A 21428-nucleotide genomic window follows, 5' to 3' on the forward strand; every position below is an offset into this window, starting at 1 on the left:
GATTGATTCCTTTCCAGGCTGCCCCTCCCCTTCCAAGTTCTCAGGCGGAGTGTTAACCTTCTGCCCCTCCGTTCTCCCATACCTTTGAGGGCCAACTCCACCACGAATGGGTGCATGACTCCATGTCCCTTAGCTGTCTACATTGACCTGCTGAAGGGCCCTCTCCTATATGGTGACCAAGAAAGCTAAACAAGAAGCTAAACACTCTCACTTGCTTCAGGGCACCACAGGGTTAAGTGGGCCACCAGTGACTCATGATTGGAGCTTGTCCAAGCCCTTAGCCATAAGTTGCCTCTCATCTCTCCTTCCCAGGACAAACCCAGCTGATGTAACAATAGCTAGCGTGAGAGCAGAGTTTGAGTTAAGTGTAGGTTTAACGAGCTCACCAAGGCCCTTCAGCTGGAAAGGATGTGGGGAGGAGAGGAATGGGGTTTGTCAGTGATAGAATTGCCCCCCTCACTACGACCTTCCTGGAAGCAGGGCCACACCTCCCCTCAAGAAGCTCCCCTCACCCGAGCCCCAAACTTCATTCCACAAAGTCCTGGAACATTTTTTTTCTTTTTGTATTAAAAAAAGTAACAACAGACACAATATCAAAAACACAAATGCCATTGGTAGAGGGTACAGCTGAGAACGCCTGGGTCCCACCTGAGGGGCAGCACCAGGGACTCCATGGTCCACCAACCTCCTCCACCCTGCAGCAGCTGGGGGTTTGAACCCCTGGGTCCTGCTTGGGCCTCAGGCACTCCTCCTCCCATCTGGGGAGGAGGTGGGAGAGACAGCTATTTCTCCCAATAAATAAGTGCAGCCCCAACCCCTTGGGGACTGGGACTCAGGCTCAGCTGGGATTTGGAGAGACCACTTCAGCAGCTTGTCAGCAACCTTGTCCAGGGCTGGGAGATGACACTCCTCTGGGCTGGGCTGAGGAGTTCTACCCTCCGTTCTCTCAGAGGCCAGAGGCAGCCCCTGGATCCTGGGCTGGTGACAGGGGTCCAGCCCCCTACAGTGGGAGAAGCTGGGGCAGTTTCCTATTGTTTGGTCCAGCCACATCCGAGTTCTGGAATTGGGCCATAAGAGAAGGAAGCCTCTCATTGACTCCCAGAGGTGGCCCCCAAATGGAGTCTAGCTGGTGCCATTTTCTGCAGCCGGTAAATCTGAACTGGTTGAGCTCCCACCTTGTTCTTCCTCCTCCATAGCTAAGTCCTGAGAGCTTGAGACGGTGGCCCCAGCTTGGGCCCTGGCCTCCTCGATGCCCTCACCCTCGCCACAACCGCCACCACCCTCGCCTCCACCCTCCTCCATTGGCTCCAGCCCCAGTCCATCCAGCTCTGAGAAGAGCGTGTCATCGTGGTGGCCAGGGTCTTGGGCGCTGCTACCGCAGTCCACACAGGCCTTGGAGGAAGAAAGGGGGTATGAGTCAGGCAGGGTCCTCACCACTAATATCAGCCCAGCTTCCAAACCCAGCCCAACTGTGCTTCCCAAAACATACTCCCAAGAAACATGTCCACACAGATGCAACTGGGGTCCAACATGGGTGGAAAATGCTTTGTCCCATCTGCCGAGACCCCACTATGTGGCAGTCACAATGTACATTAGCATAGTATGGGAAAAGAAAAGCTCTGCAAAAACTCATCTGGTTTAATACTACATAATCCAACAGCAAACTTTGTGAAATTAGCATCCTTCAGAACTACTGATCCAAGGACACTGAGGTCAGCCCTTAGCCTCCATCCCCTGAACCTGAGTTCAATTCTTCCTTCTCCTGTCCCAGACTTCGCATCTTACCATCACATCAAGGGCCTGAGGCAGCTGGCCCTTCCGGACCCAGGAGTGCACAGCACCCAGTTCCCGCCGCTGGTCCTCAGAGAACCGAGGCTGCTGCTTCTGCATGACCCGGAGTCGCTCCCGGTCCTGCTTCAGCACAGAGGCCATGTCCCTACCGAGGAAGGAGTTCAGAAGGCAGAGGCTGGGATCCAGGACCAGGGCCAGGCCCCATGAGGTTGGCATTCTTCCTCTACCACAACTCCCCACCCACTGTTTCATGTCCTCCCTTGAACCAGGGCTCTGGGAGCTCATGTCTTCGGAGACCAGGAAACCTGCGCTCAGCCTGGGAGAAACTAATGAGATGGTTTCCAAGGAGCAACGGTTAGGGTGGGGACCTCCAGAGCACAGCCAGCCCCAGAAAAGAAAACCCCAAGTCAGCAGGGGAGTGAGGGTGGGCCAGACTCCGTCCTACCTCTGAAACTCCTCACCTAGAGGGCACCTGGTAGGTCATCATGACACGCTGGTCAGCGTTGGCCATCAGCAGCCAGATGGGATCCTGGAGCACGTACTTAATGACTTGGTCCCCGGGCTCAGCCCTGGCCTGAGCAGCCCCAGCCTCAGCTTCTGAAGAGTCGATGCTGCCAAAGTACTTGCTTGTGCGGCTGCTCTGACTGCTGCCTGTGAAGGAGGGGTTGGGGGAGCAGGCCGATGGAGTTAGGCCACAGGGCCTCCCACCCTGGGGCCTCACAAGGCCTCCCTCAAAGGCCCTATGTTCATCCCATTGGCTTTAGGAAGCTCAGCCAAGATGGGGCCCAGCCTCCCAACAACCCTGGGAGGTGTTGGAAGGTGGGCACTCACGAGTGATACTGGCTGAGGTGCTGCCCCCCTCATGGGAGCCGGAACCAGACCCAGAGCCCAAGCCGGAGCCCAAGGAGCCTGAGGCGGCAGAGCCTGTGCCGGAGCGGGAGTCCTCCTGCAGCAGCAGCTCAAGCAGGTCACTGGAGCCGGAAAGTGCGTCCTGATTGGAGGACTCAGTTGCCTCCACCTGGAGAAGGGGGACCAGGAGGGGGAACAGGGTAGGATGAAGAGATCAGCACCCAGGCCTCCCTTCAGTGGCTTCCACTGTTTGGTTGGGTGGTGGGGGTAGAGGAGGCACACCCAACCCAAGCAGTCTCTGCTCCCTACTCCATGACAGTGGGGCCAGGCTGAGAGAGCTGGCGAAGAGTAGGGACGTGATGCTGGACACTTTCCAAGTGGCAGATGCACTCTCACAAGTTATTGGCATGTCCTCACCACCTGCCAGACAGACAGGACTGTCCCTTCACAGAGGAGGCAGCCAATTTCTGCCTCATTCAGAAATTCAGCTGGGTCTCCCACCCCATGACACCACTCCTGGAGACTGAGAGGCCAGCCCAGCAGAGGGCAGGAGGCAGCACAAAGCCAGAGAGGAGCAGGGCTGAGGGCTGGGTGGGGCTGGTAAAAGGACACAGGGCATCAGTGCTCACCAGTCTGGCCTCTGGCTCAGTGGCCTCCTCACTGGGAGGCAGGGGCCCAGCACTGTTCCCAGGGCCCCCTGCAACAGCACCCCCCTCAGCACGGGGGAGCTCCTCAAGCTGCAGCAGATTTAGCTGGAGCGGGGAGCTGCATCTTGAGTTGAAGAGTGGAGAGTCCGGGCGGCGGGGGGGTGTGGGAGGCAGTGGGGGCAAGGACGGAGAAGGAGAATGGGAGGCAGGGGTGGGAGGCCCCTCAGCAGGCGTCTGGGGTACCCCATAGGGATAGCCAGCTGGGGTAGGGAACAGATAGTTAGGGAGCACCAATGCCACCATTGGGGCCACCAGGGGGGCAGGAAAAGCAGCAGGGGACACAGAAGTGGGGGCAGGGGGAAGAGGCTGGAGGCCTCCTCTTTGGGAGAACATGGGGAGGGGGTAGGGCTGGACCACCGCTGGGAAGGGGGTAGTGGCTGATGAGGGGGGCCAGGGGGCAGATGGTGGCACAGGTGAGGGGTGGGAGACATAGCAGGGGGCTTCGGCCTGGGGGGTCTGGTGGTGGCGTGAGCGCTTGGCTTTGGATCGGCAGTGATGTCGGCGACCAGGGGGTGCGGGGCCATGGTGGCAGCCTGTGGGAGAGACTAGGGTTAGTGAGGGCCTCATCTTGGGGGTTAGTGCCCTTCACCCCCACTGCCCAGACACTCTGTCCAGGAAGAGGATAGGCAAAAAAACTAGAGAGAGCTTTTCAGCCCGCACAGAACGGAAGGGACTCATGAGGTGGGGGAACTTTCAGGGAAGAATCACAGGAGGCAAGGACAGGGGGATTTATTGAGAAAGAAGCCAAGAAAAGGAAAGGTTACATGAGGGGTCAAGCTGTGGGTGTGCAGAAGATAGACATGGTGGCAGATGGGAGGAGGCAGGGTGGGTCCTGGATGAATGGGCAGGTGGCTCTGGTCCATCAGCCAAAATCCTGCAAGCACTGCTAGCCTGAGTGCTCCTTCTGCCAGTTGAGGCCACGCTCTGCCTAGCTCATGATGGAAAGCTGCGTTCACCTACAGGGGACCTCCCCCAGGCACCTGGAGAAGCTGCCTTCCATCTCCCTTGAAGCCCCAGCCCCACCCAGATTGGCCCAGAGTCTATGCAGACTTCTTGGTCAGTGACAACTGAATCCTAAGTGGACACACATCCTGCCCCTGCCCCCAGGCTAGGCCTGAAGCAGCTTACCTGGAGCAAAGCACCTCCACCTGCCTCTCTCAGTGCCAGCCCCCCAGACTGCTCTCCTCTGGCTGCAGCCTGGTACCCCGGCCTAGTGTGGAGAAGCTAGCGAGGGGCTTATCCCTAGACAGGGCCCTGGTGGTGGAAGCAGCACCAGCCTGGGTCCCTGGAGCAGGAACATCTCCCTCAAGACCCACCCCACAAGAATTTGGTCCTAGACTGGGCAGAAGGCAGGCTCAGGGAGGCCCCGGGTGGCTACCTCGCTCGCCAGGGGCCGAGAGGGCTGTAGAAGAGCCGTCGAGCCCACGCAGCCTGCCAAGGTCCCGGAAGCGACTGAGGAAGGCTTGCTCTTCCTTCTGTGTGTGCAGGGACAGCACGGCCTTGGTCAGGCCCACTGGGCGGTAGACGTCTGGGGCTGGGTCAGGGGCTACTGTGGGACTGGGGGCTGGGCTGGGGGCTGGGCCTGGGGCTGGGCCAGGCAGGTCCTCCATCATGATGATGTCTGAGGAGGGAGAGATGGGGAAAAGACATAAGAATTGCCTCAGGGCTCAATGCCTCCACACCACACCACACCCTCCCTATCCAACAGCCTAGCCAACCCCTGGCCTCTGCCCCACCACCAAACCTGGGCACCACATGCATCTCTGGGCCACCTCCCTGCCAAGGGCTGGCCCTGTGCCTCCTCTCCATGCAAAGTCCCAGGAGGAGAAAGGACGCTCAGTCCCCTCCAGTGGCCACTACCCTGTCAGGAAACCCCATCCCTATGCCCTTCTCTCATGTATTTTCAACGTCAATACCCAAAGACTCTCCAGGGTCATCAACTCAACATTCCTCGCCTTCAGACCCTCTGGGGTCAGCTTTCCCCACCCCCCAGGACTCGGTGTTTCAACTGACAGGAAGACGACAGGAAGCAGAGTCGGGGAGGGCAAAGCAACCAAGGCTGGCAGGCGTGGAGAGCGAGAAGTGGGAGCCCCAAGCTCTAGGGGACAGAGGGGGAGGGGAACAGCAGACAGGAGGGAGCTCTGGCTGGGGGACCAAGTGGAGCCCCGGGCACTGCCCCCCTCACTCCACGCCCATACCCGACTCCGGGGGCTTCTTGTCTCCCACATGGACGATGGTGGAGCTGAAGCTACACTGACTGGTGACGGACACCACGCTCTCCGCCTTATTGGCCAGGGTGAGCGGGCTCAGGGCGCCCCCCACCACCGGCTCCTTCTGTGGAGTGGCCCCCTCCCCAGACAGCACTGCCGACGACGGATCTGTGCAGAGAGACAGTGCTGGTAACCACCCCCACCAGGAGGTTGGGAGAGGGGATCCCAGGGAGGAAGGGACAGGATCGATGGGTGGAGTCTGGAGGTCAGGAGGCTGGGGAGGAGGGCAGGGCAGAGCAAGGGGGCCCCAAAGGCAACAGTGTAGCAACACAGGGCCACCGAAACAGGACGGGGCAGTGGGAGCAGGCCATGTACTTGGTCTTTACCTTTCTTGGCCCCCACAGGGGCTGAACCTATCCGCTGCTTGTCGTCGTCAGAGGCTGAGGAGGCAGTGTAGGAAGAGGAGGAGGCACATTTACGCTTGGTCGTGCTAGGGATGTTGCAGCTCTCCAGGTACCTGGTGATGGACGTGGCAGAAAGCATAAGGGCAGGACCTGGGGTGGAGCAGGGGCAGGGCCCAGGGGGAGAAGGGGGCGGGCAGGCCTTACCTGAGGATGCTGTCCAGGCAGTTGATCTGCTGGTAGGAGCAGCCAGAGGCTTCTTTCTGCTCCACCTCCTCAGGGGCCAAGGCTAGTGGGACCTGAACTGGAGCAGGGGCCACATCCAGCTCTGGATCTGGGGACTGGCAGAGAAGGGCCTTGGCCTTGAACATGCCTGTAGCTGGGGCAAGGAGAGGAAGGTAAATGGGTTGGGGTGAAGGCCAGAGGATCCCCAGGCTTCACTCCTCACCCACACCCCATCCTCATCAACTCACCAGGGAGGCAGGGCTGGGGTGGGGGCCTGGCCCGGGACTCAATAAAAAGCTGCTGCCCCTGGTGTTTCACCAGATGCACATCCTTACAGATCTGCTGGAAAGTTACCTGTGGGACACAGCAGAGCAGTGGGCAGTACTGGGGAGGCTTGGCCGGCATCAGGGACAAAGGGCACAATAAATCCAGAAGGTCTCAGGAGAGAGTCATGGAGGCCTCGATGGGAGGACAAGAAAGAAAAGGAGGCAGGGAGGAGATGGAAAGGCAGAGACGGGGCAAGGCTCAGGGAGTGGCAGTGCTCATTCCAGAAATATAGGGGAATGGGTGGCTAGAGGGGTGAGGTTGGAGAAGGTCACTCACTGGAGCAGGAGGCCCAGGCCCCTCCGCATCACCCCCGTTGCTATCACTGGAGGAGCCAGGGCTGTGGAGGGGACCTGGGGACATCACAGGACCGACTCCACAGAGCCCCGTGGGGCTGGGGCTGTGCACAGGCTAAGGTAGGGAGAGGAACAAGTTAGATGTCTGTAGCCTCCTTCCCACCCGGTTCTTCCCCTCCCAAGCACCCTACCTGCGACTCACCTGCAACAGCAGCCGATGGATCTGCTCTGATAGCTCCTGGATATCAGGATCCAGGGACAGAGCTGGGTTAGGGGCCGGGGGAGTGAACACATCCTCATTCAGGGGTGCCCTGCAGAGTGGGGAAGGGTGAGTCAGTCCTGCTCCCTTCTGCACTGCCCCATCCCCAGTGCCACCTTGGAGGCATGGCCCACTTACGTGCGTACTTTATGGCGGCCCAACACGAAGGCCACCTTGCGGCTCCAGGGATGCACGAAGCCAGCCCAGCTGGTGTCCATGGTGACATATTCCCCATTACGGGCACAGAAGCGGATAGGGGAGTGGTCAAAGGGCTGGCCTGCCAGCTGCAGGACTGATGGAAGTGGGAAATGAGGGGGGTCAGTGGGAAGGAGAGCTGAGTAAGGTGGAGGGCCACCCCACTGCAGATCCAGGAGACCAAGGCACTAAGAGACACAACCACAAGGGCAACTATTAAGAAGCCCTGGAGACAGCCAGGAAGAGAGAGCAGGAGAAGAGGAACTCACTCTTCTTGTGGATGGCCAGCATGAGGGGTCGGTCCTCAGGATGCAGGAAGAGGAGCACTGGGGCCCCCAGGAGGTCCTGGGGCAGGTAGCCCAGCAATGGGGCGGCCCTGAAATGGGAAGAGGCATCAGAGTGGCCTGGCCTTAGCCCTGGATACCCACCTTTCCTCCAGGTCCTGAGCTCACCTTTCGTCCACATCCTGGAAGAGACAGCTGGGTGTATGCCGCGTGGTGAAGATCCTCTTGTCTGGGGGGATCCGGGGAGCTGTGGCACAGAAAGCATGACCACTGGGTTTCATCCAGCGTGGTCCAGCTCCTCAACCCTCCACTCTGCCTGAGGCCCAGGCTGGCTGGCAATCCTGCCACAGCTCTGCCTTGGGCCCTATGGCCTACAAAAATGGTCTGGGCCATTCCTGTCCTCGCACCAGGAATAAAATTGAAAACAATCAAGACATTCTTCTTTGCCCTCCCCTACCTAGCTCAGGGCTCTTATCCAACTCTACCTCTACAGAGGGCTTAAACCTTCATCCTTATAATACTTTCTCCTGTTCCAGATTCATGTCCTGTGCCTCACCCCCAGCCTAGAGGAAATGTCCTCCCTCTCACGCCCCACCAGGCCAAGCCTCTGGCCTGCCCACCTTCGTAACCCGAGTGGATGCGCTCTGCAATGAGCAGACAGCATGGCTGTGCAGGGGCCCCATCTGAGACCCGGATCTTGGTCACATATGGAGTTAGGCGGAATGGCTGGTACCGAGGCCCTGGATCCCGGTCAGGACCTCCTCTAGCAAGGGAGAAAGGAACATTAGGGACTTTCACTGGAGAGCCACCCATCCAGCAAAGAAATCGGGAAAGAAGTAGAAAGAGAGAGAAGCCTGCTCCCACTCCCTGAACCTACCTGATACGGCAGAAGACAGACTTCTCCTGGGTAAAGTCCTTGAGGCCTGAATCTGGGACAGACCAGGAGGACAGTGAGCACAGCCCACTGCCCCATCCCTGGGCTGAGAAGAGCCCAGCAAGGGAGAACTTGGGTCCCCTGGCCCCTCATGGCAGGAACTTCCTGGGACTGCTCATCCCTCCCCGCAAGCACTTGGGCATCTCACCTGCTGAGACCCCAGTACCCCAGGTGGGCAGGCGAGATGGAACAGTGGAACCATAGAAGACACCGACATCCTGGGGAGCCAGGAGCTCTGAGAAGCGGGCACCCCGGAACACATCCCGCTTGCACCGCAGCAGGATACCTGCCTGCTCCGAAATGTAGATAATTCGTCCTGTCAGGAAGGAGACAGCCACCGAGAAGGTATCCTGGTGGGAGAGTGACAGCAAGAGCAGATTCAGGAGGAGTGGGGGTGAGGATGGGTGTGTGACAGGCTGGAGAGGGCAGACTCTGGCTGACCTGGTTGCGAAGTGTGTACTCAGATGTGATGTGCTCCAGCTCCTCCAGGGTGTAGGTGGACATGTCCATGGCACAAGGCTCACCCTCCTCCAGGCTCCACTGCTGGTAGTATTCCTGGTTGGCTGCAGGGGGAGGGCAGTGGGCCTTTGGTAAGGAGACTGCCCCACCACAGTAGCCCAGGCCCTGACCATTCCCTCCCAAGAAGCACCGCTCACCCTGCACCTGCTTGACACAGGCCAGTGCATACTGTAGTGTGGCCAGGGTCCCAGAGCGGCCCTTGCCCCTGCGCTCTGGTGGCAGTCGAAGCTTGAGTTCCCGAAGTGCTGTCATGAGTTCCTTCTGGGTCCTTGCCCGGGCTGACTGTTCACTGCTGCAGGGCCCATGTGGACAGAGATGATAAAGACATTAGCTCCAAAGTGTGGCCCAGGGCCCCGCAGCTCTCCCCTAGCCCTCACCCCACATACCTGCAGCCACTGGTGGATGGGTTGTCCTGCTCTGAGCTGGCACTCAGGAGGCTGTAGGCAATGGAACTGCTGGGTGGGGATGGGCTCTGAGAGTTCGTGCTAGAGGAGAGCAACAGGCCCCAAATGAAGGGTGGGTGGCATGGGGCTTGTCACCTAGCCCAGTCTGCTCACAAGACCACTCCCAGACCCTGCAGCACACATCCATACACACCTCTTGCTGCTCTCCGTGGTCTCCAGCAGGGCCGAGTCCTTGCCGTTGCCGGAGGAGGAGCTGTGTGAGCTCCGCTGAGATGCGCCCCTGGACTCAGGCCCGTTGGACTCATTGCCACTTGAGCCATTGCTGTTGGCATCGGTGTCATCAGCCAGGCTGGGACCTGGGCAAGGCCGGTGCTGCGGGGGCCCAAGGGATGGAACCCCTCCAGGACAAAAGGATTCCCCGGGCGTGGGGTCCCCTCCCCCATCAGCCTCTTCTAGGGGGCAGCTCATGTCCGGGCCATGGGGAGGACAGAATAGGGAAGATGGAGAGGCCACCACGGATGCTCGAGGGGGCCTGGAGGCCTTGCTGAAGGAGGGAGGGGGGAGATCTAAGTCTCTGAGGGTTGAGAAGTTCGATCACAGCCAGCACCTGGAGAGGAAGAACAGGAAGGAGTGCTTGGAGAAAGAGGGGATGTTAACCCCACAGCGTCTGCTGGCTTCACTGAGACCTTCCCCTGCCCGCCCCCAGGCTTCTGGCACCCAGGCTTGGGGCTTCCAATAGGGCGCCCAGGTGAGTTCTGCTTCCTGTCCCCATAGGGGACCTCAAGTGGGAAGGGGGCTCTCTTGGGCGTTCCCGCACATGCCCTGCCAGCGTGGCCTGAGTAAGTAGAGCCTGAACAATCGACTAGAACTACAGCTGTGGGCCAAAAACGGGACACTTCTCACCCCCAGGTTCCCATCCGGTCCCCACTCCGCCTGGGACTACAAGGCCTCGGAGCAAGGGGTGAGCTGATCGCCTCCTATATTTAGGCCTCCAGACTAATTTTATCCGGAGGCGGTGCCACCCCCGCTGCGCATGCGCGCAGACTTGGGCGGCCCTACCACGCGCTTCCACCACCGCCGCGGTCGCCAGGGAAACCGACGTCAGCCGCTGAGCTCAGCGGTTGCTGGAGGGACCACAGGAGGGCGGGAGGGGCGACCCCCCCCCCATTTCCCGGCGGAAGCTGGGGAACGACCCACTCCCACATTGCTGGGCGCGGCCGGGTGTCGCCCACCCCTAACATATACCCAGTCCCCGGACGTCCCGGTGCCACAAGAAGAGAGACGACCTACTGGAGTCCCAGGGACTGGTCCTGGCCTTTCCAGGACGAAATACAACCGCCACCACCCTCCGTGCGAAAGCCCCCCAGCCTGGCTCTCGCCTGGATTCCGATCATTCTGGTCAACACAACACGGCCTTTCCTTCTCTGGCCCCTGCTGTGCCACCCGACCACCACCCCATTTCCCGGCGGAAGCTGGGGAACGACCCACTCCCACATTGCTGGGCGCGGCCGGGTGTCGCCCACCCCTAACATATACCCAGTCCCCGGACGTCCCGGTGCCACAAGAAGAGAGACGACCTACTGGAGTCCCAGGGACTGGTCCTGGCCTTTCCAGGACGAAATACAACCGCCACCACCCTCCGTGCGAAAGCCCCCCAGCCTGGCTCTCGCCTGGATTCCGATCATTCTGGTCAACACAACACGGCCTTTCCTTCTCTGGCCCCTGCTGTGCCACCCGACCACCAGGACCGAAATTGGCACCTGCCATCGTCAAAGACCCGGGAGTCCTCTGTCCCCAGTCTCCTTTCCTAGCTACCCCCTCCCATCGAAGCAATGGACAGAGGACGCACAACAACCGGCAGATAGTTGTTCTCCTGCTCCCCGTCCAACCACACCCCCACCCCCGAGCATTTTCTGTGCGCCACGAGAAAAGAGAAGGCTGTGGCCAACAGCAAGAACTAGGGCCGGGAACGGGATGTTCCAGCCCCAAGCCGGCTGACATCACAGCCGGCGAGGGGCCAGGGATTGGAGAAAAGGCAGGGAGCGCCGAAAGCCTGAAGGGGTCCTGGTGCCGGGGCAAACCCGGGGACCCCCGAGTTACGAGAATGAAGACAAGGAGCATGCCAGCTGAGGGTCGGTTGTGGAGCCGAGATGGCTGGGACCGGGGAACAAAGCTGGAGGTAAGCTGAGTGGGTCAGGAGTGCGGACACCAGGTGCATGGTTGCGAGGAGCACCTAGGTCCCACAGGGCAGGTAAGGGCTGGACAGCGACAAGGAAGGGGGATTATTGGTGTGCAGTCTGAGCGCCTGGGCCGAAAATGACCCATCAGGTTGGAAGTGGCGGCGGTCCGGTTCGGGGACGGAGTCTGGCCCCAGGGTGGCCGCGGGGATGCCTACCTGGCCGCGCGAACGCCCTCCGGCCGCCTGCCCACCGCCGTTCCAACCCGCAGCCGACTGGAAGCTCCGCAGGGTGGGGAGGCGGGTTGCATAATGTCAGGCACTGCCCCCTCATTGGCCTCCTGCCTGCGGAGTCGCAGGCTCCTCCCCCGATTGGCTGGGGATCTCTTCCCGGTGCCTGATTGGCTACTGGGCCCTTACTGAGGTCAGGGCTGTGTCACACACACGGGCGCACGTGGACCTGGGTGCTGGCGCTGGGCTGAAAGGCCCCAGACACCGCCCAGCCAATAAGCGCAGGACGCCTTGCACAGTAAATAATAAAAGGAGGCGGGCGGAGGTGTCTTCAGAGAAAATGCCTAGCCATCGTAGGTGCTCAAGAGATGTCTACTTCCTGAACTGACCAACCTTAGAGAACAGAACACCTTGGCCTTTCAAGAGGTGAGGAAAAGGAATGCAGACACTGCGAGGTGGACCAATCTGGGTGAGATGGCTGGTCCCTGAGAGGAGGGGGAGACAGAAACCTGGCTTGGCCTTTCCTAGGTTCCCCTCCCCAGCCTTGTCATCATACATAATGAAGACCTTTTACCCAACCCCTTCCTCTGACACTTCAAATCCTGGGAAGAGGGCAGTTGAGGGTCCACGTGTGATTGGGGGAAGAGTGGGTGCAGGGAGGATGCAGACAATGGAAGGGGCCGCCAGAACCAATAGAGGCTGTGAACGGAAACAATGGCAGGTGCTTCTATGGCCAATCAGAGAAAAGGTCTCCAGCAGCCTAAGTCGTGACTAGTGCTGCTTCTATCCAGAGGATGCAAGCACCCACAATGAGGGCTGCCCCAAAGTGGGGGCCAGGAAGCCAGGGCTACAGAAGGAAGAAGGGGGCAGTGGAGAAAAGAGGCCAACTGGAGCTCTTGACAGAAAGGTGGGATGGCAATGGCTTCATATCCCCACTGCTTGGAAAAGAGAAAGCCAAGATCAAGGGGCCCAGAGTAAGGACCTCACCCCTGTCTCATTCACTGTACTCCCCAGTGCCCAGGACAGGACCTGACACATGATAGGTGACCAATAAACATGATGATTTTGTTTTAAACAAGGATAGGTAGGGAGGTGGGAAAGGAGCCTCAGCAGTCTAGAAAGAGCTAGAAATTATAATTTTTTTAAAAAGAGTAAAAGCAGAACAGTGTTATAGAAAGAGAACAGGGGCTTGATTTGGGGAAATAAAGTGCCAGTCTGGATCCAGGAGAGCTGCAGTTACACAGACTCTTCCATCCAAAACTGTAATGAGTAATTCTTCTCAGGGCTTCCTGGAAACGTGGGTAGCAAGAGAATAGGCCCCCAAACAGTTGCTGTCATAATCAGCTGTGGGTGCCCTCCCCTCACTGTCACGTGGCCTAAACTTTCCTTAAGAATGATGTTCCCCAGGGTAGGGGGTGGAGGGGCAGGGAGGGTTCTGTGGAAAAGCTGGGGACACAGGGGTGTTAAAAAAATAACCCAGAAAACCCGAAGCAGGAAAACACAGAAAACAAAGGATTCAGGAACCTAGATTCTCAGTCTCCTCTCCTTGAAAATGATTCCCCCCGTCCCCGTAACTCATCTACTGTGGCTCTGTGCTCCTTGTCTCATTTTCAGACATCTCTTCTCTGGAAACGGCTCCCTCCCAGCTCTTCTCAGGGATTCAAGTGTCATCTCCCTTAACCCAGGCAGTTCTAGCTCTTCCACCTCCACCTCCATATCTGTCTTTTGCCAGTCAAAAGGGTCCAGCGCTCCAGCAGCCCCCACCTGCTCCCAAGGCCCTGGCTGTCCTGCCTTCCTGTCCCCACAGTAACCAGGCTCTGCTGCCGTCAAAGGAGGAGAGGGGGCGGGAGACAGCGGTGACGTCAAAGCGGAAGAAGGAGGCGGGGCAAGGCAGCCGGGGAATGTGGGGCAGGGAGGCTGCAGAGGCTGGAGGAGGCAGAGGTTTGGGAGGCGGCCAGCCCGAGAGGGCGGCGGCCACGCTCGGGAACATCGTGTTCTCTTGGCTGGTGGCCTAGGACATGCACCCAGCCTGAGCGCCTACCCTAACCCAACGACAGCCGTCTTGTCCCAAAGCCAGTGATTCCTGGAGAGAGGATTAGGAGGAAGGGGTCCCCCTCCCCCGCCTAGCTCTCTTTTCAGGACTGGCATCTGCCCGCCCGTGGGCTTGTTCCTACAGCTTCTGGCACTGGCCTTCTCCCTCTCCCAAACTGTACACATCTGCTGGCCCAGTACCAAAGAGCCGGGGCGGGGAAGTTGAAGTCACAGGTTCTGCGAGGGAACACGCACCTTTGCTCTCTCCCAGAGGCCCCCTTCCGAGCCTGACTCTCTTGTTACTATGGCAGCAGAGAGACAGGGAGGAGGGGCAAGGAGGAGAATGGATCTAGGATGAGGAAATCAAACTGGGACAGAGCAAGTGGCCCAATCTGGGGACTGGATCCTAGGAGAGGAATAGAAGGAAAGAATGAGGGAATTTGAGCTAGTGCCTGAAGACGAGAAGAACCAGGAAGAGGGAAATGGGGAGTCGTCAAAACTAGCAGAAAAACTTAAGAATGTGAGGTTACCAGCCACAGCATTCGCATAAATCTCTCACCCTGTCATTGTTGTTTTGTCGCCCCACAGCCATTTTTTAAAGCTACACTTTGTAAAAAAACATGGACCCAGGCATTGTGCTAAATTTTACATACATTATCTTAATTAATCCCCAGAACTACCCTGTGAGATGTGTATTACTATCCCCATTCCATGGGGGACAAGTAAAGCTCAGAAGTTACTAAACTTGTCTAAACTGTCTGACTCATAACATGTTCTCCGGCTCCTAACAAATGGAGCCCAGGGTTCGAATCTGAGCTCTTCTAAAGACTTGTCATTCTGGCTTCTTACCTTTCAGGAACCTTCTAGGTATTACCTAACCTCTAAGCTGCATCTCAGCACTGGCAAACCTGGGCCTCTAAAATATCCACCTGATTCTAAGTTTGGTGCCTGGAACATAGACTCCCTCCAACCTCTTCTCTCCCTCGGGCCCCATCTCAAGACATTGTACTCCCCACACACTTATTGTCATAGTCCGTTTTCCCACGATGTCCTTGAGGTCACCCTAGCAGCCACCAGCCCCAGTGACTTCCTAGGATCCCCACTTCCTCACTCTTCCACCTTACCCCAGGCCACTTTTCCATAGATCTACTTGTTTGTACGGACAGATATCAGAACACCCTGTTGGTGCCTCCCCACCTCCAGGGGCTCAGGAAAACGTGTGCACAGCCAGTCTGCACAACCCCCAACCCTATCCACCCTTTCAGGACCCAGCAGTTGCTACCCCACGTCTGTCCTCAAGGATGGTTCCGAGGCCCAAACCCTCCCTTTCACACATGAGAAAGACACCAAGAGGGGTGATGCGACTGGCTCTGGGTCACACAATCATCACACCGTCCTTTCTCAAAGCACCATGCCAACCCTCTAGTACTCTCCGACCTGCCTACCAGGGCCTCCCTCAAGCCTCAGAACCTTTGCCTCTTTCAAATGCTTAAGGGGGTCTACTCAAGCAGCAGTCTTGAACTTAACTATCCCCCACCAACTCTCAGAGGTCCCGCCCCCATCCTCCCTGGAAGCAGGGGGATTCAGCCCCTTCAGGTCGTTGAGAGCTTCCAACTCCTCCCCCCGGTAGTCCGGGATCCAGGCACCCTAAGGCGACGAAGGATCTCATGTCAGTAACTCCCACCCCTGTCCCTCTAGAGCTGAGTTCGCGGTCCCTATTGTCCCCGACCATCAGAGCTCCCATCACAGCGATTACGCATTCACATGATCCCCCCACCCCACTCCACCAACACTCCTCCTAACCAGACACAGCACCCCGGAAAAACTCGCATCAACCGCCTTTCATCTCTCCTCCCACCCCCGTGTACTCACCGCTCGGCGCGCACGCAGAGTCCGAATTTCTTCAATTGGGACCACAGCCGCTCCGCAGGACCCTGCAGGCCCGCCCACTGGCCGTGCTGCCACGCCCCCTAAGCTTATTGGCTTAGGGGCGCCGACCCATGCCCCGCGCCGCGTGCAGCCGCCCGGCCCCCGCAAGGCTTCCATTGGCGCCTCCGGCCTCCGTCATCCTCTAATTGGTCAGTAAGCCAACGGGCAGCGACAGGTCCACGTGCGGGAGGGGCCGTCCCGGCGCGTTGATTGGAAGCCTGACCGGAAGCCTCGCCCTCATACACTTCCAAAGTTCTTATTGGCTGTGAGAACAGCCCCGACCTGTCTAGATCGGTGACGCAAATGCTAGTCATGCCCCTCCCAACTTTCTCATAGGCTGAGAGGTCTCGGAGATGTAGGGGACACGTGCCGGCGGCCTCACGCGGCAACTTGTTTACCCAGAATCTGGGGATTTTCCTTGACGACACTGTAACCGGGGCCTGCGGAGTCTGCGCAGGCGCAGCGAGCGAGAGCTGCACGCAGGCGCAGGTGGGAGCGGCGGTGGCGGGGGGGTGGAGCACCGTGTGCAGAGACCCCGGAGTGACAAGAGCGCTCCTGGCGCTGAGGGTCCCTGAAGCTGGAAGGTGCGAGCATTAGGGGGAAGCGGTCTTCACGTCTCAGCGCTGAATTATGATGATGAGGATGAAGATGACAGCCAACTGCTGATAGTTTTCTGTGGGCCGGGCCGGGCCACAGAAACTCCGAGGAGGCCGGCTCACTTACTACCCACCGCCTCACAAATGAGACTGAGATCCAGAGAGGTTAATCTATCCGAACCGGCCCGCGAGTCAGTAATGGGGCTAAAACTTGAGCCCAGGTCCCTGACACCATAAAGGCGGGTCCTGGGGCCTATGAGACCCCTAAACCTGCAAGGGATTCATAAGTTAAAGCGCAAAAGCCGGAGCGCTGTCTGGCATATAGTAAGCCCTCGGTAAAGGTAGACCTTATGGTAATAACTGTGTACCTAATTGTAAGACTCACCTGGGCCCTTAGAACCGCTGGATCAGAATCTCCAGGGAAAAGGCCTGAAAACCGATTTTTCCTTCTGGGTTATGGTCAATATGGGGATCTGAACCCTTGACCTTGATGTTACAACACCGCACTCTAACCGAGCTAACCAGCCCGCCCTGAGATTCTTTTAATGTTATTTTGGCGGCTGGTCGGTGTGAGAATCGGAACCCTTGACCTTGGTGTTACAACCTGAAAATCTACTTTTAAAAGCACCCCTGGTAGTTCTTAGGAGCCGACAGTTTGTGTAACACTGTCTAGGTTTCCTACACCGCTGGATCTTCGTGCTGCAGCCTAGAGAAGCCAGCCCTCCAAAGCTCACCTAGTACCCTCCACTCATTGTTGAAGCTTCTGGGGACAGGGATGCTGAGCTGCCACATCAGCGACATCACAGACATGGAGGCTGAAGGAGGAGTTCAGTGTGGGGTCTACAGTCGTTAAGTCATAACAACACAGAGTGTAGGGGTACTAGGCCATCTACAACCAGCGCCATGTCACACTCAGCTGGGGTCTTCCTGAGCCGATTATTTCAACAGGTACTTATTAACTCCTTCCAGAGGTTGGCACTGTGCTAGACAAAAAGGGGAAGGTATACTTCACACAAGTGGCCATCTACTTCAGGTCTAGAAGTGAAAGACCATCAGAGTGACTGCAGAGTACAGAGGAGTTAAATCGAGGAGTTGAAAGGAGTTCAACAGCAGGAGCTCGCCCAGGGCAAGGGAGAGGGCCAGAAGCTGGAAATCCAAGACGCAGGGTTCACCAGGCTTAGAAACACAAGGGCCGGTGATAACACTTTCCATTACCAACTCCTGGTGCCCCTCGTGGCCACTTTGGGAATCACACTTTGTACTGCCCAAGGTCAAGGGCCTACCTCAAAGCCAATCCCTTCCCAATGCATCTTCTCAACTTCCCATTATACCTGCAGATCCAATACCCTTCCCACTGGTTAAGAAAAGATCTTAGAACAGACACCACCTGGTTACTCATTACACATTTATTGTACATTTTCACAATCTGGATGCGCCACAGAATCGGGGGCATGGGGTGGGGGAAGAAGGGGGGCAGGGGACACTGGGATAATATAGGGGGTCTAAAACACAGCACCCCCACCCCCAGCATCTCTCCTACCCTTTCACACCACAGTTTAGATCTCCCTGCTCCCCCTCCACACAGAACACCTCAAGTGTGGGGGGAAGAAAGAGTTTGAGGGGCCCCCCTCCAGTGGCAGGTTAAGGGACTGCACCCTCAGACCCTTAAAATTGTGCCATTTAAAAAGATATTAGACCCTTCCTCTATCACTTCACCCAATGAGGGGACAGCTCTCTCTTTGGGCTCAACAGCCCTGGAGAGGGCCAAGGACCCCCGTCTCCCAGCAAGTCCCACACACACATTGGCAGTGACTAGTACCCCCACCCTGAATTCAGGGGGGAGCAGTCAGAGGAGCTGGGCAGTGATGGGGGCAACACCCCCCAAATAGGGGAAGAGGGTTTTCAGTCCAACCCTTAGTGGGTGTGAGGCCAGAGATTTCAGGCAGGAATTGGGGGGATTCTCTGCTTTGCCCCACTCCTCCCCAAGGCAGTGATGACCCCCCTCACACTGGCAGCCACCCCTCCCAAAAGAGATCAGATTGTGGCCAACCCCCAACTCTCCTCGTGGGAGGAGGCAGCAGATCAGGCAGATGGGAGGGAGGGAGATCCCATGGAAATGTCAGTTGAGTGCCCCACATGAAAACTGGGGAGCGGGAATGTGGGGAGAGACCCGAGTGGAAGAATTATTGGTCCATCAAAACACACTTAACTCCAAGACACTTACACACCAGCTGAGGGGAGGGAAAGGAAGGTACAAGGGGTTTGGAAAATGGAGACATGGGAGGCAAACTGGACTAGAGGGGCTAGGAGGGGGCAATTCTGGGGGTCAGAGCAGCCTGATTCCCCAAGAGCCCAGTCTCCCCACCACCTGCAAGTAATGTCGTGCAAATGAAAGTGTGATACAAGGACCAATGGGAACTAACTCCTCAGTAAAAAAGAAACACAGGTTGAGAGAAGAGTGATGGGGAAAAAAGAAGGAAACCAAAAGGGATGCTGATATGCAAATGATATGCTAATTAGCATGCTGGAAGCTCCCAGAAGACCTTGGGATTCTTAGGACGAAGTGAGGCCAGTCTCAGAGACTCCCAATGGATGCAAAGAAGATGCACCTAAGGAGGCCTGGACAGGCGCTTTTCGTTTTTTGGGGTGGTGGGGGTAGGGGAGAGTGGAGCTTATGGAGGGTGGGGAGAGGAAGGCCAGGATGGGAGGGAGGATCGGCTAAATCCAAGGGAAGGAGGAGGAGGAGAGGAGAGGGACTATTGCATAGCAGATGCAAATGAAGGGACTTGGGACTGGTTGGGAAGACAGGGAAAGGGAAGGAGGGAAAGAGAGGAGGTGATGGGAACCTCAGGAAGGGATGTTAAGGACAACCGGAAAAATCTCCTAGTAATAAAACTACAAACAGACCAAATATATATAATATTATATATGTATAAATAACAGCTGGCTATTTACAAAGGGGCACACACACAGGGACACACACACACATACGGATCCAGGGGGGAGGGGCTGAAAGATATGGCTGAGAGGTGGAGGAACGGCTGGGGGTGGGGGAGAGGCCCTTCTCTAGGCAGGGCAGACTCCTCGGGGATTTAAGTGCTGAAGTAAACTGTGGAGAGAGGGAAAGAGAAGGAGGAAGAGGGAAAGGGGAGGGCGAGAGGGAGGGGGGAGAGGGAGAGAGAAAGAGAGAGAAAGAGAAAGAAAGTACTATGTCAGGCCCGGCCCTGTTCCAATCCTCCCCACTCCCAAACTGGCTGACCTCCCCTCCCCTCTCTAAACCTCAGTTTGTCCATCTGTAAAGTAGGGGGCTGGACAGGTGAGTTCCGAAGTCCCTTCAACTCCACAGTAGGGCCTTGGGGACACAGACTCCCAATCCTCTGGGCCTCTGAGACCACGGGCTCTCAAACAGTGGGATGCTTTCTGGTCATGTCTCCAGCCCCTGCGAATTTCCTGTCTCCCACTCCCCAATTCCAGGGTTCCCAGACTGGGATCTTAGTCCCAAAGGGTCCTCAATGGATCTACCAGCTTTCTTTTTTTTCAAGATCTTAATAGAAATTGCCCAGAACCAAGCAAAGTGCAAGCTAAACAACATCAAGGTTTTCAGCTCTAGATGAATCCAAACTGCCATTAGCAGTTTAGTTGTATGTGTTTTTTGCTGAAGAGTACAATCTAGGTTTATAACCTTCAAAACCCAAATTTCACAGGGGAAAGCTCTCCGGAGAAGGGGCCCCGGCCACACCCAGCCCACTCACCGATGATGATGATAAGGACGATGGCGCAAATCACTCCCAAGATGATCATCATCTGGGGGTGACAAGGGAAGGTCAGTGAGACAAACCGTCATACCCCCATTAACCCACCAGACCTCCTGCCTGCTCTCCCGCCTGCCCCTACCCTTACCTTGAGGTTTTTCCACCAGTATTTGCGCTTGAGCTTGGCTGCACTTGTTTCAAACTGGGAGGCCCCCGCCTGGAGTGCATCCGCGCGGTCATCCAGCTCCGATAGTTTCTGGTCCCGCTCCAGGACCTTGTCCACGTTCACCCTCATGATGTCCACCACCTGGGGGAGGGGCCGACGAGGCAGGGGGTGTGCCAAGGCCCACCTCAATGAGCGCACTCCTCGAATATGTGCCCATTGTGCCACACACGGAACATGCACCCCGATGCTGCCAGGCTAACATGCCAAGGACACACATAGAACATGCCTAGCACACCTGGGGACATGCAAGGAGCACACATCAGGGGCATGCTGGTAGCCAGAAATCTCAGATGTCATAGCAACACCCTCTGTCTATGGAACCTCAGGTAGCCTGTCCATCACCAGAGCACACCTGCCCACACTGGTACACCCAGGCTAGCAAGGCAGATTAACACCCCAGGGCCCTTCCAAGTACGTGCTGGCAGGGAGACAGGGCTGGGGCATGGTATGTCTTTCTCCCAAAACCCACAGACGTGAACTGTCATCACCCCCAATCCAAGATGGGCCCCTACCCTTGTTTGCCAACCCCCAGGGTCCTTCCCATTGCCTTTGACACCCCCCACACTCACCTCATCCACCTGGGCTTGGGTCTGCTGCAGTCTCCTGTTACTGGTGAGGTTTGGAGGGGGTGCAGGGGGGCCACCATCCCCAGCCGGGACGGCAGTGGGGGCAGTGGCAGCGGTAGCAGACCTGAGAAGCAGGGAGGGATTAAGACCCAGGGTCTGGAGCCTGCGGCCCCGCAGCAAGGGCTCCGCCCATCCACCTGTCCATCCGCTGTCCCTCTAGTCCTCCTTTTCGGGAGGAAGGCCACCCGATGGGAGACCCGATCTCTGTCCGGCACAGCCGCCAAAGAGCTGCGTGACCTTGAGCGAGGCCCCCTATCCCCTCCGGGCCTCAGTTTCCCCGCCTGTCAAATGAGGGCGACCTCACAGACGCGGTCCGGGGTCGCCCCAAAATGACTGACGGCCGCGACGACAGGGGCGGGGCAGGCGGACGCTGGGTCCGCTCCCCCTGCGGCCATCGCCCGCGCGGGCCAGCCCGGGACGCGGAGCTCCCCGGCCGCCCGCGTGCAGTCCCGGGAGCCAGCCT

General features: G+C 57.7%; 2 protein-coding genes across 4 annotated transcripts; both read right to left on the reverse strand.

Moving 5' to 3' along the window:
* Window positions 1-556: 556 nt before the first annotated feature.
* PER1 (period circadian clock 1) lies at window positions 557-15739 on the reverse strand. Of its 3 annotated transcripts, none has more exons than XM_008581700.1 (23): window positions 15709-15739; window positions 9592-10005; window positions 9381-9479; window positions 9132-9286; window positions 8917-9038; window positions 8624-8825; window positions 8419-8470; window positions 8162-8304; window positions 7710-7788; window positions 7527-7633; window positions 7201-7354; window positions 7006-7114; window positions 6787-6918; window positions 6432-6537; window positions 6166-6337; window positions 5944-6074; window positions 5546-5725; window positions 4726-4968; window positions 3270-3880; window positions 2623-2809; window positions 2253-2442; window positions 1786-1936; window positions 557-1392 (listed from the first exon to the last, which is right to left on the reverse strand). In XM_008581700.1, the coding sequence occupies exons 2-23, from the start codon at window positions 9864-9866 to the stop codon at window positions 1123-1125; spliced, it is 3870 nt and encodes a 1289-aa protein (XP_008579922.1). In that variant the 5' UTR covers window positions 9867-10005; window positions 15709-15739; the 3' UTR covers window positions 557-1122. The 3 variants fall into 3 exon arrangements, with proteins under 3 accessions (XP_008579922.1, XP_008579923.1, XP_008579924.1); XM_008581701.1 differs by lacking the exon at window positions 15709-15739 and adding an exon at window positions 11794-11968 and having other exon boundaries at window positions 9592-10031; XM_008581702.1 differs by lacking the exon at window positions 5546-5725 and having other exon boundaries at window positions 1029-1392.
* Window positions 15740-17749: 2010 nt separating this feature from the next.
* Window positions 17750-21360, reverse strand: VAMP2 (vesicle-associated membrane protein 2 (synaptobrevin 2)). The gene is made up of 5 exons (XM_008581719.1): window positions 21265-21360; window positions 20909-21121; window positions 20262-20420; window positions 20114-20165; window positions 17750-19470 (listed from the first exon to the last, which is right to left on the reverse strand). The coding sequence occupies exons 1-5, from the start codon at window positions 21358-21360 to the stop codon at window positions 19454-19456; spliced, it is 537 nt and encodes a 178-aa protein (XP_008579941.1). The 3' UTR covers window positions 17750-19453.
* Between the last annotated feature and the right edge of the window lie 68 nt (window positions 21361-21428).

The sequence above is a fragment of the Galeopterus variegatus genome, unplaced genomic scaffold, assembly GCF_000696425.1.
Source record: "Galeopterus variegatus unplaced genomic scaffold, G_variegatus-3.0.2 Scaffold2442, whole genome shotgun sequence".
In the NCBI taxonomy this organism is placed as follows: domain Eukaryota; kingdom Metazoa; phylum Chordata; class Mammalia; order Dermoptera; family Cynocephalidae; genus Galeopterus; species Galeopterus variegatus.